We start from the raw sequence: 19,975 nt of genomic DNA on the forward strand, positions 1-19,975 counted from the left end.
GTTCGGTGAGCTAAAATTTTGGATATTTTGCTCTTATGGTCAATATGAGAGCAAAGTAAAATTGTGAAGAAACCAAAACGGATTTTACATTTATGTGACCGATTCACATCTGTGTATGGGCCAAATTTCCCAGTGGCCTCCCACGTGGCCAGACCACTACAGTATTGTGAGATCAGTACAGTAGTGATCCGGCTGTTTGGGGGCTCAATGTATCATAACTCACTATGATGCAGCCATGTTTAGTCTCAGGATTATAGGCCACACACGGACAGAATTTCCTGGATGGGTCTTCGTTCTCACGCTGTCCATAAACTTCAAATACCTATGATATGAATGGTGATTCTCCGACAGCCATTCATCCAAACCTCCCACACAGAAGCACACGCGGATTGGCTGAGCTTGCGTGTACTTTCAATGGGAAAAGGAGAATAATCCACTAGCGGGGACTTCTGGCTGTGATACATCAGGCCTAAAATGGATTATGTGCCTCTTCTTTCCCCCCATTTCTATTAGATGGCCGGATGTAATTTGTACCGGGGTCCTTACTGTTACACACCATAGATGGCGCCCGTCTCTCTCACACATGCGTACTTTCCTCGCAGCGCTGCTGACAGCGAATGAACGCGCAGGAAGGAGAGAGAAGAAAAGCAGGCAAGGAGGGAAAAAACATAAGGTGAGATAATAAAGATGGCAAGCGAGAAGGACATGGAAACCGCGTGAAAGAGAGCAGGAGAGGAAGGGAAGGGGGAGGGGGCGGCACAGACCCAGAGCTATAAACAGAAAATAAACTAAACAGATGACAGGATATTAGAGGCTCTGTGTGTCTCCATGTGGAGAGGATATTCCTGCAGCTAACCTGATAATCACTTTAAGGGCTCCAGCCAGCGGACATTAATCTGATGCTATCAATGTGCATGGAATATATCAAATCTATATACATGGGGAGATTTCTAACGTCACCTCCCCCTATACCAGTCCACTAGTATTGTCAATGAAATATAGAAGCCCTTCCCTATAGTAAAGAGCAGCTTTATCCTACAGATTATCAGAACCGCTCCCTATATTATAGGGCAAATCCCTATGATTATATTACGGTAGAGAATCGCTCATACTGCAATTCCATAAGCGATGGACTAACGCTAGAATAGGGCAACCATAGGATACTTAATGTCTCGACAGAAGAGAAAAGACGTTTTATGCTAAACTTATTTGTAACAAATTTTTGGTGATGTTACAATATTGAAAAAAAATCCTAAAAATCCTGCAGTTCTGACATTGTCCACTAGGCTATATAATATGCTGAGATTTCCTGTTTTCAGTAGAGGATTTCTTTGCAGCAGCGCCCTCATTTACAGCACACAGATGGTCACAGAATCATGTATATGTAGATAAGACACGGAATCCACCAACCACAACAGGCGAGCGTCACAGTTTATCTACACGATGACCTCTGCCCAGGTCACAGCATGCCTAGTAAACAATCCCATACAAGTAAGTAGGGTCAGCTCCAGACAACGGTGTCTAACGTCCACAGTCCTATAGGAAATAGCGAGTCACAGAGTGGTTAAGGCTCGAAGGTGGTCGGGATGACCACTTTTATATAAAGGAGGAAGGTGAACGGAAAAAAAAACAAAAACGAAAAAAACAAACAAAAACCACTCACCTGTCCCTGCTGCTCTGGTGTCTGCAAGGGTTGCCGGCTCCTGCTGCATCTGTAGTGTCTCACCACATATGACCACTGAGGCCATTCAATAGCCTAAGGAAAGGGAACATGGGACGTAACTGTGTGGCATGGATTCCTGCCAAAACAAGACAGTGGGCCAGCAGGACCAGACCATGCTGGGGGACACCGGAGGGCCAGGGACAGGTTTTTTTTTTTCTTTTTTTTTTTTTCCCCCCCACCTACTCCAGTCTCATATTACAAATATGGTTATCCCAGACAACCCCTTTAATTTGCAAAATAACAAAGCAGAAAAAAAACTAAAATAAAATATGCTTAACATAAAACAGGATAAAAACAATAGGTTATTTCCTGGTGACATTTACTATATACATTACCTATTACACCGGACAACTATCGTAACAAATCGCTGGTTTCGGCATCAATGATTGAACTGATGGAAATGTCCATCAGAGCCTTGGAGATCACTTTCATGAGGCCTTAAAGCTGTTTCCGGGATTAAAATATTGATGAGATATCCTAAGCATAGGTCATCAATATGAGATCTGTGAGCGTGTCACACCCGACTCCCCAACCGATCAGCTGTGCTTGAATTGAGCAGAAAGAAGACAGCTCTGTTCTCTATGTAGTGGTCAGATCAGGTACTGCAAATCACATTGTATTCACTTGAATTCATTGCAGTGACTCAGTTTCTCCACTACACAGAGAACAGCGCTATCCGCTTCCTGCTGTTATTTTTAACACAAACCCTGTATGAAACCCTGTTGTGTGAATAAGTTCTTACACCGTATAGATGTGAGGATGGCATGTCGCTAATATTTACCTATATACACAGCGGGGTATGGTATACAGCTATACTTTCACCATCGCTATTTATCAATTTCTAGCCTTTTCAGGAATTTTTTTTTTTTTTTAGATTGCGAGCCCCATATAGGGATCACAATGTACATTTTATTTTTCCTTCCTATCAGTATGTCTTTGTAGAATGGGAGGAAATCCACGCAAACACGGGGAGAACATACAAACTCCTTGCAGATGTTGTTCCTGGTGGGATTCAAACCCAGGACTCCAACGCTGCGAGGCTGCAGTGCTAACCACTGAGCCACAGTGTTGCCCCCAGGAATTTTTTTTTTTTTTTTTATTAGATGGCCAACCCCTTTAACAGTCAATATAAGGAGACCTTTACCTGATAACAGGAAACAATAGCTTCCATGATCACAGAAGGCGTGAAGTTCTGTATCTGACGTTGTGTATGTAATAAATCCGCCCAACAACAGGTTACATAGGAGATGGAGATGGGCCGGAGAACGATAAATGAGTTATTCCCATCCCTACGGTGTATTAGCATAATGATTCCATTCACAGCAAATGGATAGTAAATGCTACGAGAATAGAGGCGGATTCACAAAGAAACTTCAAAGATCTGACTAGAAACAGTAAACTCTGGGGGGAAATGTATTGGAGCAGACTGCAAACTGTTAATGATCCAAAACCAGCAGTCAATCTTGTCTCCAAACTGGAAAACAAAAGAGAACAAGTCCTGTGGCAGTCAGCGCGGGGCCAGGTGGCGACCCTTGGAGTATCTGCGCTTTACCAACAGCTAGTGCTTGAAATTTAAGTCCTCCATTTACTCACAGGCCACATGTAGTGTAAGCAGCTGCAGGGCTGCTGGAGCGTTCCCACAATGCCCTGCCAACGTCTGCAACCCCTGACCCGCACAAGCATTGCACACGTTCTCAGAGCGCTTCCAGTGCGCCTCCTTGTGGCCATTGCTAGCCGAGTCCTGCAAGGCTGGGAAATTGACTTATTCATGAACAGGGTATATACTACCAAAATGGCTCAGAAAAGTCCCGACAAGGAATAATATTCCTCCATAGACTGCAGGCAGAGCTTTACAGATTTTATTAAAAAATTACTAATTAAAATTCACTATGTCATCCTAGAATCGTGAACTCTTAGGCCGGGTTCACACGGGGTTTTTCGGTCCGGAAACTGAGGCTGCGACTGGATGCCAATGCCGTATACCAGCATCCAGTCGTGCACTCCGTTCCGGATTAGGCCCAATGAACGGACCTAGTCGGGAGGAGGGAGTATTTCTCTTAAAGCGGTTTTCTAGAAGCTAGATAAGTCATGAATATGTGATCAGTTGCGATCAGACACCCAGGACCCCCACAGATCAGCTCTATAAAGAGACCATGGCAGGCAGGATCGAGGTGGACTCTTCCCTAGGTTGACCACATCATGTTCCTTGATCACAGGGTACATTCAAGTGAATGGGGCTGAGCTGTAGCACCAATGTAATGTTCGGTGCTGTGCATGGTATTCAGTGGAAGCTGATCAGAGGGGGTCCCAGGTGTCATCACCCCCAGCTAAGGACAGCTCGTCAATATACAAGTCTCAGAAAATCTCTTTAAATGAGATCCATATAAAAAATGTTAAAAATGCTTTGCTTGTTTTTTTCCTTCTTTCTTATATTGATATTCTTAGGTGAGGCCATCAGTACTGTGACCCTCGGGACCCTGGTTTTGGGATAGTACGGCTCCTGGTAATGTTCATGCTCGTCACTCGCTGTACAAACTATAGCAGCGGCTTTAGGTGCTACATTAGTGTCCCACTTAAGTTTATGACCCCTTTAACTTTTGAAAATAAAAGCTGGACAAGCGGAGTTTTATTCACCATGTAAAAAAAATAAATAAATAAAAATAAATAAATAAAAAAAAAAAAAAATAGTCTATGAGTGAAGAGATTCTGCTGATATAATATTACAGCTTGTACTGGGTTAAGAGACGGAAAAAAAAAAAAAAAAAAAAAGCTGCCGACCCTTCTCCTGACTAATGCGTACAGTATTATTTATAGGAATATAAGCAGTTGGAGTCACAATTTTATGGGGTTGGGTTATTCTTCATATTTACAGGAGGTAAAGCTTTGTGAATGTAAGCAGGCACCACTAGGGGGGGATTAGAACAGTGTTTTACTGTATGCACTTAGCACCCCCTAGTGGCAGCTCTAAGTAGATGATATGTTATTTAACCACTGTATGTTTAGTTAACTGATTTTAAAAGCGTACCTCCAGTTGTAAAACAACTTGCCATAAATGTATAGTATAGATTAATATCATAAACGTTGTATTATATCTTATTAAGGAAATCTGTTCCCTCTTCCACTTATACAGATAAGGAGGAGAGCAGCATGATACCACTGTACTCTGTACTTTAGTGTTAGAAGAGCTCCCTGACCCACACTGTAGCCGCTGAAGTTATTTGTGGGTCTTTTTCAGCAGCCTCCATCTCCCCTTCCCCTCTCCATAGACGACTATGTAAAAAGTAACTCAGCCTGGTAAGTGGAGATGAAAACATATTTCTGTAACAAGATACATTACAAAGTTCCTTAAAATCACCTGTGTGGTTCATTCATGAGAAGTAGTTGTATAATTGGGGTTACTCTTTAAGTTCTGCAACTAACAGAAGATACATTTTTTCCATTAAAGTAGATTCACCAGTGTGTTACGGATCGTGACGGTGGGCATGGATATGTCTTATTATTAGTGTATAAACTTCATTTGATGCTATGGGGGGATTCATCAAGACTGGCGTAGTGTATGCCAGTCCTGATGTCCCCTGCACAAGCAATGGATGTGCTTCATTTGTGAGGAGGTCACTTTGCACTGTAGGTTTTAGTCACCGCATGTGGATGAGATTACATTTCATCCACAAGACGGCTACTGTACCCTGCACTGCGTTAGCCACCGTTCAAGGTGCATAAGCTGCTGAGAATACTGTCCAAGAGTCCCTGGCCTATAAGTGTGGACAATGAGGCTTTGGCTCCTGAATAAATCCCAAAATGAAGCTCTCACTGATATGGTTTATTCCTCATTACAGATGTACGGGGCTTTTCTCTCCATCATTTTCTGCTCCACACTTATTGACTTGGAGCACTCTGCACATAATTCGGGCATTGTGAAGGGAAGGGCGGCCTTCTATAACCCCAGGTCTTCAGTGAAACGGAATTCATTGAGATGACGGATTATTGATAAGTAACCTTTTAAGAGTAAATATTCTAGAAAGCTTCACTTCTTATTGACAGAATGACTATAATAAGCCATTGCCTCCCAGAAATACAAAAGATGTCGGCATTATCTAATTATACTAAACTATTAAAGTCCGTGTCCTATAATAAAGACTGCCCTTCATAAGGAGAGAATAAGAAACTTGTGAGATCCATCCATCCATCTTATTAAAGAAATATTTTCCTTCTCCACTTACTAGGCTGCTCTCATCCTCCTTACCTTCACTCAGACTCTTAGAAGGGTTGTCCAGGATATGAAGATATTTGATACTGATGCACCAATATCAAATCAGTTTAGGTCCAGCACACAAACCCCAAACTAGAAGCAGCCCTGCTCCTATTAAAGGGAATGGGAGTGGGGATGCAGTTGCCAGGTGTCACTATCGCAGTATACACAGCTCTAAACACTCTAGTGGTGACGCTAGGTAACTGCAACTTTCCAGCAGTCACATTAGGTCATCGGTTTGGGGGTTCAGGTGCTGGATGTTCCTGTGGATAAGTCATCAGTATCAAATAACTTCAGATGATGAACAATTCCTTTAGTAGCACCCATACAGAAGTCTATGGAGGGAGGAGGCTGCTGCTGGCTAGTAAGTGATTTGTTGCCACATTGTATACTGTGGTAAGGCATTATTTTACTACATATAGTAAAATCAAAAGTGCTCTCACAGTAAAAGTAGTAGGAGCTTAAGATTTGTCGTGCGTTTCTTTTCTAGCAGCCCCCTCCACCTCTCCTGTCAACAGACGTCTCTGAATCAATGGAGAACGAAGCATTTTTCTAAGTGCAACAAATCCAACCATTTTGGACAGTCAATGACTACAAAAAGCCATCACAGAGCTCTAGCCTTAGGGTATGCTCACACAGAGATTTATGGCAGTGGATCTCGACTTGGAATCCGCCTCCAAAAACGACTCCCATTGACTTGAATGGGAGCCGCTAGCTTTTTTTTCCCCCCGCTAGCTAGTAGTGGAAAAAAGAAGCGACATGCCCTATCTTGCCGCGGATTCCGTGGCTGATTCAGCCGCCGAGTCCGTGGCTCCAGACACGCTCCTGTTTAGGCCCATTGATTTGGGTCTAAACAGAAGTGGAATGCCGCGATGTAATGCTGCATCGGCATCCAGTTGTGGCTAGCTGCGCAGAATGTTCACATGGCAGAAAAGGTTTCCGTGACCTTTTCCTCAGTGTGAACCTACCTTTAATGTCTCTACTGTGACTAGAAATATACAAGAAGGCATACACACATCTATCACAAGTAAATAGACATGTAATACAAAATTACCTCATTATTGATGTCAAAGACGCCTTCTTGAATTTTTTCATAGATTTCTTTTGCTGTGTTTATGAATGCCTGGAAGACAAATTTTTTTTTAAGAAAGTTTGGTGAGCAATGACTTGTGATTAAATTCTTAAAGATTATACATCAGCATCAAGGTGCAATACAATAATGTTATCCTTATAATGTCCAAAAATGAAACCCATGACTATACACCGCCATGAAAAATACAGTGAATAGGAAGACACCATATATTCAATGACCTACAAAATCATTTAAACGGGTATCCCATTGACAACATCTTACCCGCTATCTACTGAGCAGCACGTTATCCCCTATATTGAGGAGAGGGGGTAACCTGCTGGGACAGGCACATACTTTAAATTTGTCCATATTCTGAGCAGGGGAGTCCTGTGGACCCTCCCAGTGATTATTGGCCTTCTCTATGTGTGGATGTAGAGACAGCCGTCAGTGTAGGACCGCCCACTGGACTCCAGAATCAGTATGAATGTATATACATCACACTATACTACTATTACATATCATATAGTCAGCTCTACAATATGCTGTCAGCAGATAGGACGTGACATTTAACATGCAAGACAATTTAGTGGAATCCTACAATATTACCTTCTATATATCTACAGTAGGTCATCATGACATAAGACAAAAAAAATCTTTAAAATCTTAAGTCCTCAAAAAAAATCTCAATAGCAACAAATACATAGCAACATTTTTTTTTAAAATAAAAAGCAATTAAAATATATGCATTTAACTTGTGTGTAAAGGGCGCCAGTGTATAGGCTACGACATGCTCCAGCCATGGAAAGCGTTAAATTGGGCTTAGAAGCATCGATTCCACAGCCCGGAAATCTTTCCTGAGCTGTCAGGGAAGGCAGCTATATTAACCAATGGTGAAATTACAGAGCGGCTATGAAGTCACCGCAGTAACAGATAGCAGGCACACACTTTTACGAGCTGCCTGCTGCCGAGCTAGAGCCATTAAATATTAATGGTGACCTTACTAACATTGGGCAGCAGACACTAGAGATGTTACGCTTCAGCAGAGTGCACTAGGGGAAGATGACACTTGTGATGCTTTATGTTCTGTATGGTGCAGCCGCATTGGGCCGCAACATTTTTGCAGGGGAGGACAATATTACTAAGCACCTTCTCTGTTCCTGAATTTCCACAAGGTGCTTGCATGTAATTCAGAAGATGAAGGAAACCGCGCCATGCGGATAAAACTGCAGAGAACATTTTTCAGCACAATGCTATTCTGCAGGGCCAGTTACAGGAAAGATCCTGCACTACATCTCATGGAGGAGTAGACAGACTTCATGCTTCTTAGTATCCACTGCACTAAGGGCTTTACCCCCCAAGCACACATTTCAGGGTTAGGACTCACAATTTTATGAAGGCTGGGTTCACGTGTGTCAGAGCCTCTGTCACAGTGACCGTCGAAAATCGCTGGACGATGTGCGGCAAGTCTGCCTATTTCAACTGGAGGTTTCAGTTTATAAGAAACGTAAACCCGGTCGATCCCTTTATCATCAATGGGGTCCGCCGGGCACCATGTGTGTCTGAATTTATAGTGGTCCTCTGCAGAAGCAGCGCAATGGACAGAGCAGCGCAAAGGTGAACATAATATTAAATAATAATATTAAATAAATTAAGTAAAAACTCAGTATTAAAAGGATATTTTAACTGACCCTATGGGTTCTCCTGAGAATCTGCCCCAGCAAATAGCTTAAGAATTACAGGAAGTGATATTGAGGCTGACGTATAACATCTAGTGCAGACAGAATAAAACCATTGTATATAGAAAAAAGCAGATTCTACAGCATGTAATAAAATAAGGAGTTTATTAAGACTGGCATTTCCCACACAAGTCTATATGAATGCTGCCACTAGTGCAAGATGTGCAAGGCTCTTAGATATTGGGCCTGAATGGAAATCTACGGCAGTCAGAACTAGTGCAGATTTCAGGTATAATTTGCGGTTTTCTGGTAGAGATATGATGGGCTCATGGATCCCTAATGCTGCCTACCTAGATCCCCATCTCATCCTGACTCCACAGCCCTGCTGAACACAATTCTATAACACAACTGCTATGGTGGGAACCTAAAAACCTCCCGGCACAGAATTAGGCCTCATGTACACGACTAAGGACTCGTGCCCCAGATCTATCCCTCCCTGATGTTTCTAGAGCAAGGCCTGTAAAATAATGGAAGACTGGAGTGCTTGGGGCCTAATACCTAGCCTGTGAGTCGGAAGCACGCAGGAAGTAACCACTGCCCTCCCCCCTTCCTATTGCTAATTCTGGTCAGATGAGGGAGATGTAAATGATTGCTGACTGATAATACACAAATGCTGACAGACAATACGTGGCCGGCCAATCAATCAATCCATACACCAAGACAGATGCTTCTCAGATTCTTCAGAGGATTAGCTGTCTTGTGGTTTGGGCTCTCGTCTCTGAAGTTTGAGATGCCTCTTCAGCATAATCCTTCACCCACGGAGTCTGTGCCGTCTTCTATATAGTCTTGAGTCTTATTATCAACATTTCCATAACTACCAGACTAAACAATAGAACACAGGCAATTTCACTGCATTTCTGACCGGGGTGTTTGCCTCAGCCTTTCCTTTAGGCTATGTATACCTTTATGACAGCAGGATTCTTCCCAGCCACGTCATATGCACTTCAATGCTCAGGGAGTAACTCAACTAAGCGCATGTGACCCTACACACATACACCGTAAGTCGCACTACCCCCTAAAGGCTGGAGAACCCCAATAAACAGAATGATAGGGGGTAAAATTTACTCCCCTATGAAACAAGATGTCATAAACGTGAAATATTCCATGTGAGGGTTCCCAACCATTAAATGAGCCGACAGTTTTGGTTATTTTGCGACTGTTCTGACTACTTTATTCCTGACAAATCTTAAGCACCAAGAATTCTCACATTGGATATTGGTCGCTACTGCTCCAATTTTCACTATATCTGAGCAGGAATTGCATTTTGGAACATAACATCACTATTCAATAATAAGCGCCTTTAAAGGAACACCAGACTAGGTTGTCAGTCTGTAGGATTTTATGTACATTAGGGGGAATTTAATCAATTTTTGCCAGTTTTCTGGTGTAGTCGGGCGATCACGTGGGACATCTTTGGCACAAGGCCTCAAGGCCCCTGTATGCACTTCTGCCTCGCACGACATTTTATATACCAGGTTTTGGCGCGAGTTTCCATTCTGGTGCACAGCCATGCTCCTCTGGATAGTTTGGAGCCGGTCAGGGCCTTTATTAAGACTGATTTACTCACCGGGTATACCTTGTATCTCCCTACATAGGCCCATTACATACATAACGTTGCACACGCAGGCTGACCAAATGCCATGTCTATATGGCTGTTCATCTACATTCTGCAAATCCCACCACATGGGTTGGACCACACCAGGGAAACCATTGGCGCCATAGAGAAACCCGATAGAAAAGGTCACTGGATCGACAATACAAACAGGAGAAGAAATGGGGTCACTCAGAAATACAAGTTGTCAGGTCTGTATTTCTGGAAAGGGGAGTAAATTATACATTTGGCATAAAAGTGGATTATTATTTTTAAATATTTGACAAAACAGGAAGAGACCAAGGAAGGAATGGAGGGGTAGTTTGCACTTTTGTGTTTACTAGAAAGTGAAATGTATCTCTTTTTTCTAAAATGTTTTTGTTTTAATATTGAGGACTTTTTTATTCTATTTTTTGCACATGGCTATGGGGGTCATCGGGTCTGAGCTTCTCTTCTGTTCTATTAATATTTAGTTAGATGCTTTACAGCGCAGCCACGGTCTATGGCAGCGTTTTCTAGGCATGCTCTGTGACATTATCGATTGTCAGTACGTACGTGATGCAAAATGTTGGATAACTATGGGTATTCTTTACAAAGGCTAGAACTTCTATTGTGATCCTGTTTGTCTTGTTTGTGATCTAAAATGATGCAATGAAAATCCCTATATAATTGCCAAGTGTCAGTCAATTAGGCCTAGTGGCCAAAGTGAAAACTCCAAGTTATAGTAATTTTTTTCCAAATATAACGGAAAATGAATAATAAAAAATCAAAAAAATTCACATAAAAACCAGTTTTTTTAAAAAATAGGCAATTTATGATCATACACTCTCTTTTTTTGCACCAGTAAGGTCAAGAGTACACTATATAATCTGACAAACAGGCATGCATACATCTAAGGACCATTTAACATCTGCACCTCTGTTTCCGTTCGGGAAGTCTGCTGCAGAAACCTAATCCACATAAAAAAGCTGTTACCTAAGGAAACCGTGGACCCCATAGACTATAATGAGGTCCAAGTCGTTTTCGCACGATGAATGCTGAGAGAAAAGTGCTCCTTGCAGGACTTTTCTCTCAGCATTTTTCATGCGGAGAGAGGAACAGAATGGCCGAGCGCAGATGTGAACCGGGCCCAAGTGTACCTAAAGTATTCAGAAGTTAATGGACCTCTTCATATTGGAGATATTACACTGCAACGCCTCTAGGTGTACAAGAAGGAAGTTTATTAATCCATAAATAGTTCATCCATGTAGCGTGAGGATAAATTCCGGGGTGCTGTTGCTATACGATTCTTTGATGCTTTTGGATCAGTCTGCACGTAGCGGAATCTCGAGCACATCTAAGAAAGTAAACAAGGTCCACGGTGGAGAACGCCATGATGGGCGCCTCATTTGAGCAGTGCCGCACCGACTGTTGAACTTGCCACCAGAGCTTTGTTTCCTAATTAACAGGACTGATATGTTTTCACCTTTAAAGGCCTTACAGCTCCCCAGAGCAATCAATCTACTGCAGCTCAATTACTGCACCGAGCCCGGCCGCAGCTAAATAAGGCTGCAGCAGGCGGAGAGCAATATGAATATGCATGGGCTCTAAGTGGGTGATCGAATCATCATAGAGGGGTCAGGAGAATTTGCAGCAAAATAATGAAAGGAATTAATCATCTCGCACTTTCGTCAAGCACTTAGGGAAGCAAGTGCATTTTTCCAGGCGTGCAGTTAGGATGGAGGAAAAACCTGGCCCCGAGCCAGCCGTGAATTGATTCACAATCCTCTGAAATGGAAGTTTTTAATTTTCGAATAAGGACGGGAGGGGGGAAAGAAAAAAAAAAAAATTTCCTGGGCTTGCGATTAACATACCAATTATCGCGATGGCCTAACAAACCGTGCTAATTGAAAACGGCGGTCAAAAGCTGCACAAATCCAACCAGCTGGGATCCCGTATGGGGTGTTCAGTTGTTCACATTAAGTAAAACATTAAACAGAGCCATGAAATCCTGAAAATGTGTTATGATAACTTCATGTAAACAAGCACTTAACAACTGGCACATGGAGGGAAGCATTACAGCGCTCGCCGCTTCCGCCCGCCCTGGTTTCATTACGGGGGAAAATCAGTTAAATTAAGTCCAAGGGCTCAGTTTATTTTAGGTCAAGAGAAATTATATGCTGATTTATGGCTTCACAAACCTCGTACTGTACGTGTGACAGCGCCAAGAAAGGATTACTGTAACTTTAGAGCAATATACCGTTTAGCGGCAATTACCCACAAATAAACAGCAGACAATTCCAATTTTCAATGGCCGACATCAAAATGACATGGAAGCTGTTCTTTCTAGCGCGTTATGTCGTCGCCGGCTTAAACAAACCAGCTTTGTTAGGAGAACGAGTACCAGATGAATCCCCGTGCAGCAGTAGGGCCGCGCTTCCAGATGTTTGGAATCACATGCACCACTTACTCCAACATACCTTAACATTCCCCTACTGTTCACTGCTATATATTCAATCTTTCAACACGCATCAAGTTAAATTACAAAAATACATGTCTCCATGTGCTCTTTGTCTAGCTCCACGCTCCGGCCCACTATTCCTCTTGGCGAGAAAAAACCCCAATTTGTTAGATGCTTCCTGGGCTGCACATTCTGGCTCAAGAGAAGAGAACACCAAGCTGGCAAAGACGAGGCCTAGAAACCAGAGCTGCCAGGACAGACAGTTCTCAAGTACTGGATTCTTAAAAGCGAATGGTCACATCGTAACACATAGCTTGTTTTTTAAATTCTGTAGGCTATAATATGGACTTAAAGGGGTATTCCCACAGTGTAAGGAGCGTGCCCTAAAATATACAGTGAAGAAGTTATTGATACGTGCCTTAGATCTTCATTGAATCAAGATCTATGCTCATGTGTTTCTATAGGGTGTGAAGAACATCTTCTATCTGGTTGCCCTTAGGCCTCGTTCACACAAAGCACGGGACCACATATTCTGGTCCTGAATTTGATGCGGGAAGCCGCGTCAGAATAGGACCAAAATGTAACAGTCGCAGCTTTCCGCTCCGGAGTAGGCCCAAATGAATGGGTCTAGTTCAGAGGGTGCTGTCGCGCGGCGGACGCCGGGGCTGACTCAGCCTGAAGAAAGGGCAGCTCGCTTCTTTTTCCCGTGAGCCAGAACATATCGCTCACGGAAAAACCTCTATTGTGAGTGGGCGGATTCTGAAGTGAATTCGGCGTCAGAATCCGCCCCCTCATGCCCCGTGTGAATGAGCCCTAAGAACAACCACCAGCAGCTGTAAGATGGTGGTCACATTTTGTCCATCCCTTTGCTTCTCCAAAAGGTCCCCAAGTGCCACCTAGATCCGCTATTATGTTCCTCCACTCAGCATGTACTATGACACTGTATAAGGCGCACCCAACTAGGAGCAGAGGTAGAAAGAGTCAGACTGCCAGGTACTCCGGGGAGCTGAAGCTACTTGATGGCACAAGCATGTTCCTACCCATAGAAAATAAAAGGACCAGATGTTTAGAGGGGTGAGAAGGAGACTTAAAGATGTGAAAATGATACTGCAGAACTGAGATCTTCGCACCAGTAGTGTTGCTATAACAGGGTTCATCACTCCACTAGCACTGGGTGTTCAAGTAGGTTTCCACCCAGCCGTACAAGTAGATACAGAAACTAGGCACTCCATGGGATACTTGCATTTAGGAAAGCTTTATTAAGTCAGGCTGGTTTCACACCAGAGCTTTGATTCCATCCCCGAAATCACTTGAAAAAAGTCCTGCATTATAGTCTATGGGATCCACGGGTAAGCAGATTGGTTTTTCGTTTTTCAAGTCCCACAGTAGACCTGAAGAACAGAAACCCAAGCGCAGGTGTAAACCTAGAGTAAGATGGCAACCCAATGTCATCAAAAGTAATAATGTTTCAGACCTTCATCAGACACAGATTGCACCAGTTTGCAAGCAGCACTTCTCTCAGGATTTTTCGTGCACAATCCGAACAGAAACCACGCAGACCCCATTATAGTCTATGGCAGGGGTAGGGAACGTACGGCTCTCCAGCTGTTGCAAAACTACAACTCCCAGCATGCACACTGGCTCTGCTGTTCTGGGAACTCCCATGGAAGTGAATGGAGCATGCTGGGAGTTGTAGTTTCACAGCAGCTGGAGAGCCAAAGGTTCCCTATCCCTGGTCTATGGGGTCCATGGGTTTCCTAAGGTAACTGCTTTTTTATGTGGATTAGGTTTCCATTTGGAGGGGTCCTCAAGCGGACCACCCGAATGGAAACCCAAACGCAGATGTGAATCTAGCCTAAGAGGTTATGTTCTGGAGTTCTCTCCGACTCCAGCAATAAAAGAAGGGTGCTGGTTGTATAATACAACAACAAGACCGAGCCATAATAGCTTCTGCGCCTTTTTACCTACCTAAATACACTAAAATATCCCTGCAAACTGCCTCCCATACAAAATATGCCTTATTGTTTGGACAACGCATATTTTTACGCCACGTATTTAAAATACACGTCATGTTTAGCTGCAAACTATTTATATATATGAAAAAATATTTAAAAACATTTACAAGAAAAAAAAAGTTACAGAAGATGAAAGAAATAATGTCTTCTAAGAAAGCAGATGGATAGTATCTTCATTTGCATAAAAATTGTGATTGTGACTTATGACTATAATCAGGCTGAGAAGATGGCAGAGATAGATGGGCTGGAAAAGCTATGGGGGGAATAGATTTCGTCTCTGCTTGGAATGGAAGGAAACATTTTTAAATGTTAAAGGGGTATTACCCATCTTAAAGGGAACCTGTCACCATGAAAATGCAGTATAATCAACAGCCATCATGTTTTAGAGCGGGAGGGGAGCAAACGGATGTATAGTTTTGTAGGAAAAGATTTGGTCTAACCCAGGGGCAACACGGTGGCTCAGTGGTTAGCACTGCAGCCTTGCAGCGCTGGAGTCCTGTGTTCGAATCCTGCCAGAAACAACATCTGCAAGGAGTTTGTATGTTCTCCCCATGTTTGTGTGGATTTCCTCCCATACCACAAAGACATACTGATAGAAAAAAAAAAAAGTGTACATTGTGATCCCTATATGGGGCTCACAATCTACATAAAAAAAAACTGGACTGTACTACTTTTTGTAAGCATAGAAAGAACAATTGACAAGTTAGATTGAAGCTTATCCCAGTAACCTATATATCGGCGCAGCTCCTCCTGCTCTATAATATGCCGCCTTCTATTTCTCATGCACATGATGCAGAAGTTTTTTTCTGCCCGTACATTGACCTTTGGTGACAAATGTTAAAAAACAGGCAACTGCATATGTTCCGTCGCCATTTTGTGGTGGTCTCATGTAAGAGAAGATGCGTCAGGAGCAGAACACAGAGGCATCGCTGGAATCGGTGAGGAACATGCTCTGAGCATATGGGGGGCGGGGGACAAGTCCCCTCTGCTTTCTGAGCACAATTAGAGGAAAATGGGGGCGCGGACATGCAAAATAAAGGTAAGAGATGAATACCCTTTATAAAGGCTACTCCTATGTGGTTTCAGTTTAAAAACACTTTTTATAATGACAGAATCCCTTTGATGTACATAGAGGGGAAAAAAAAAAATGTAAGCAAAAAAAAAAAGAAAAAGAAAAAGAAAAAAGTGCAACCTTGACCACTCGTCATACTTCACATTCTGGGAACTGAAAGCTATAAGCTAATAATAATGGCGCTGGGTTCAATAAACTACTGTTTATTAGCTCTGGGACCACCAAGTCTACCAGCTCCTGTTCCAAAAGGTCCAAGAAATTAGATTAGGCCTGATCTACTCGACATCTTTCTACCAACAATAAAATACTCTGAAAACTGAAGGTGAACAACAACAGAAATGAGCGGTAACAGTGTGGAGTTGCCACAATGTCAGGTCACCATTCATGTAACCATACACACATTGTGATGCATGAGCCTGACCTGGCGTAATACCTAGGGACTAGTCTACAATGACGGCGACTTCTATGGGTATCAGAACTGCCCCGCTCTATGCGCGGAAAAAAAAAATAGACGTAATAGTCCGGCTCATATATGAAAACTACCGCAACTGTAATGTACCCATCATTAAACCAATTTAAGAGTATTTTTTTCTGTACCCATTGTGTATTCTTTTATTTTTTTTTTAAAGAGGGTTTCAGCTATTCTGGTCATGTGACAATCAGTAACTGGGTGGCATGTAAGCCTTTGTCTTTAAAGGGACTCTACCGCTAAAACAACATTTTAGTAGAGTTGACCCAGACGGAAGGGGAGGATGCAGCTGAAGATGGAGGCGTTGCTGGAGAGAGTTCTCTGGCAGCAGCGGGGACGCCCCCATTGCTGTTTCAGCGCTGGGGCCCGCCCCCATTGCTGCGAGAGAACTCATTTGCATACCGGTAAAAACCGGTATTTCTACGGAACAGCGGGCCGGAGGTGACTGAGCTAGGTAGGAGACGATCAGCCTTTTTTAAGACTATTGCGACGTGGTAAATAGAAAAAATGTTTTTTTAGTGGTAGAATCCCTTTAAGGATTTATTATACAACCTAGGAGACATGGTATAATAATAATGTAGCTACACTACCCATATAATATATAACTAAAGCAGAAACCGCACTGCAAATCTCCTCACAAAATAGCACCGTACAGCTCTAATAGTTAGGTCCACACCAACGCGCTGGGATGTATGATACTTGGTGCGGAAATGAACATCACGAGACAGAAAATGGAGACGGCATGATTAGTGAGAGGCTGAAATACTAGCGGGAAACTGAAGGCAGATGACAGCCTCATTCATCACTGGCTTTCCCCAAGGTATTATTTATATGGAGCTCGTCTCTTTGGGAATGGCTCATACCCACCTTATAACACCGGCTCCCTCCACAGCAGATCAAAAATTATTTCAATCTCCGCGTCCTCTCCTGTCACCTCTAACTGTGCCTCAATATTTGGGCATCTGCTGTCCAACATGATTTTACAGGATCCAGTCAAGACAACAACCGGCTCCTGTATCTGGCTATAGCCATAGTACATTGCATATAATAAATGATGGAGGGAGGACGACTGGATATACATCTGCCTGAGGAAAATAACACCTGAATATACAAGACAGCTAAACCACAAGACATCGCAACCCAATAAATACATATACGCATAGTATAGTACACTGTATGGGGCTGGAATATGCATCAAAAAACATAAAAAAAACGTTAGTGTAATTTTTTCCTTATCTCCCATTGATTTTAATGAGTTTTTCAAGGTGGAATCCTTGATTCATATAGGTGACCCATACTGAGAATAGGTTGCAAAAAATGAGATTGCGGATTTTAACACCCCCACCGATCAGCCGACAATGTACAGGATCAGAAGCCTATGGCTCTGTATATAAAGGAGAGACGCTATCCTGTAGGGATATACAACGTAAAGAGCCATAGGTCTCTGATTCTGTACAATGTGGAAATACCAGCAGATCAATGGGGGTTTGGGGTTTCAGATCACCACAGATTTTACACCGATGACCTATCTGAAAGACAGGACGTCAATATGGACTCTAGAATAATCCCTTAAAAAACGTGCGCCACTAGTCCACACAAGTTACCTGCAGGCTGCTATAGATGAAATAAACCTAAAGAAACAATATTTGTCTAAAATTTACGAAATTTCTACATGAAGTTAAATGATAAATGAATATATATCAATTACGTAAGAAAACTTGGGAATGTCATTGCTGATCTTCAGCCTTGGCTGGTTTGTCCGCCAGAGGCATGCATAATAATGTCAGATTGTGTGTGTTACACTGCCACCTAGTGGAAATGCTAAGCAAATTCCAAAACAAAAAGAAAATTCAACTTTGTAAAAGGCACAAAGGTAAAGTCCATCTAAAGAGGTTGCCTGCACAATTCCTTTCTATAAGAAGAGTCGGTTTATAAATGATATCTAAATTCACTCCCCATAGTGGTGGTCAAGTTTTTAATTCCCCAGCAGCGCCACCACTGGGGAAAATAAATCATTACAAGTCACCCAGTCAAATCAATAGACTGTACAAAGTCAGGCAGCCTGCACATGACCACCGTGCATGTCGCTGTGCTGTTATGAAATGGCACATGGATGACATCAGTGTGCCACCTGTGCCTCCGTGAGGTCAAAGTGCACACATCTCAAAATAGACAGGAATAGGACTTGTCTGGAGTCATGCTCTCAGCTCACGGCCCCATAGACAGGACTGTGAACATACACAGTGTTTGGGGCCACAGAAATGAATGGTTCATGTGCAAGCCGTGAAAAATACGGTCACATGCACAAGGTCTAAGAGCTTATTCACACGATAGGGCCAAGTGTGAGGATAATCTGTTTTCAAGGACCCCTTTTAGACTTCAGTCTATTGAAGGATTTATGAGAAAAATGGGCAGTGAAATAGAACATTTTATTATTTAACAGATCAGCCACAAAAACCATTAAAAAACTGTTGAGTGAATAGAAAGATTATTTTCTATGGGGCCATGTGCTCTCACGTGGACACCCCGAATCCTCCAGAGTAAGGCACATTAAGGTAGCCCCAGTATTATCTCAAAATTCCCTAATAACATGAAGAATTCAATGGTTTAGGTTTTAAGAATAAATCTAGTTTAATTATTTTGGAAATCTTCAAAAATGGTCAAAATTATTCATCAGAAAGCACTGGAAATGTTGTCAAGAACGAGCAGGAATTGCCCAAAGTGGAGGCCGTGGTTACCAAGCAAATAGGTTTGGTCAAGACAAGACCTGAAGTCAAGATGGCGGTCGCTCCACTAACCTACAGCAGTGTCTCACCTCCTATTAAAAGTTACCGGATCCAGTGACCTCCAGAATCATATCACATAGCTGCTCGGGGTAGCAATCTCCAGGAAAGCCCCCTGCCGCTTGTGCTCAAGTGATAAATCTGCTCTGGAAAGCGAAAGCTTGGTGAGAAGATGTGTCTCCATTATTAGAGAGCTGCTAATTCATCTTCAGCTGTCATGTTGATGGGGGACCCTGCTAAGCTGGCTGACTTTCCACATTCCTTCCCAAGCCTCCCTTGTAGAAGGAGCAAGAAAAAAAAAATGAAAAGGTAAGGAAGCGGAAAGTTTCTCAGCACCTAATTAATGGGATGCCACTTGTAATTAAGCCGAACCCGGCCTCATTATTTCTGCAATCTCTAATATCTACATTTAGTCCGGAGAAATATTTCATCCTGACTCCGTGTCGGCCATCGCAGGCCTAAATCACACACTACAAAGGTCACGGGATATGGACAGCTTTGGCCACGTCGCGCTACAATCATTTATGCCAATATGTCTGTAGAAAATGTGACTTGTCAGATTGGAAAATTTTGGCTAAGGCTGGCTGAAGCTGTATGTGACTGGCATGAATTGGCGCACTTGGCTTATCCTTTGCCACTATTCACAAATACACTAACCAGGCCGAGTACCCAACATATTAACCCAGTCCTGCAGACGGATAGGAGAGGGTCACAGGAATCAAATAGTCTTCCCCTTGGGAATTGGTACCTCCATTGTCGAAATACCACTGTTTTTAGCAATATACAATTGTGCTTTTTGGAGCAATGTGGGTGTTGTCGCTTACC

The 19,975-nt window shown here is 42.8% G+C and overlaps 1 protein-coding gene across 1 annotated transcript in view; it reads right to left on the minus strand.

The window, feature by feature from the left end:
- The window catches only part of RAB2A (RAB2A, member RAS oncogene family), a 68,461-nt gene that overhangs the window by 9,475 nt on the left and 39,011 nt on the right, over positions 1-19,975 (minus strand). The window contains exon 7 of the mRNA XM_075270475.1: positions 7,027-7,095. Coding sequence (XP_075126576.1) covers positions 7,027-7,095 — 69 coding nt within the window. The remainder of the gene's footprint in view (positions 1-7,026; positions 7,096-19,975) is intronic.

The sequence above is a fragment of the Leptodactylus fuscus genome, chromosome 4 (genome assembly GCF_031893055.1).
Source record: "Leptodactylus fuscus isolate aLepFus1 chromosome 4, aLepFus1.hap2, whole genome shotgun sequence".
NCBI lineage: Eukaryota > Metazoa > Chordata > Amphibia > Anura > Leptodactylidae > Leptodactylus > Leptodactylus fuscus.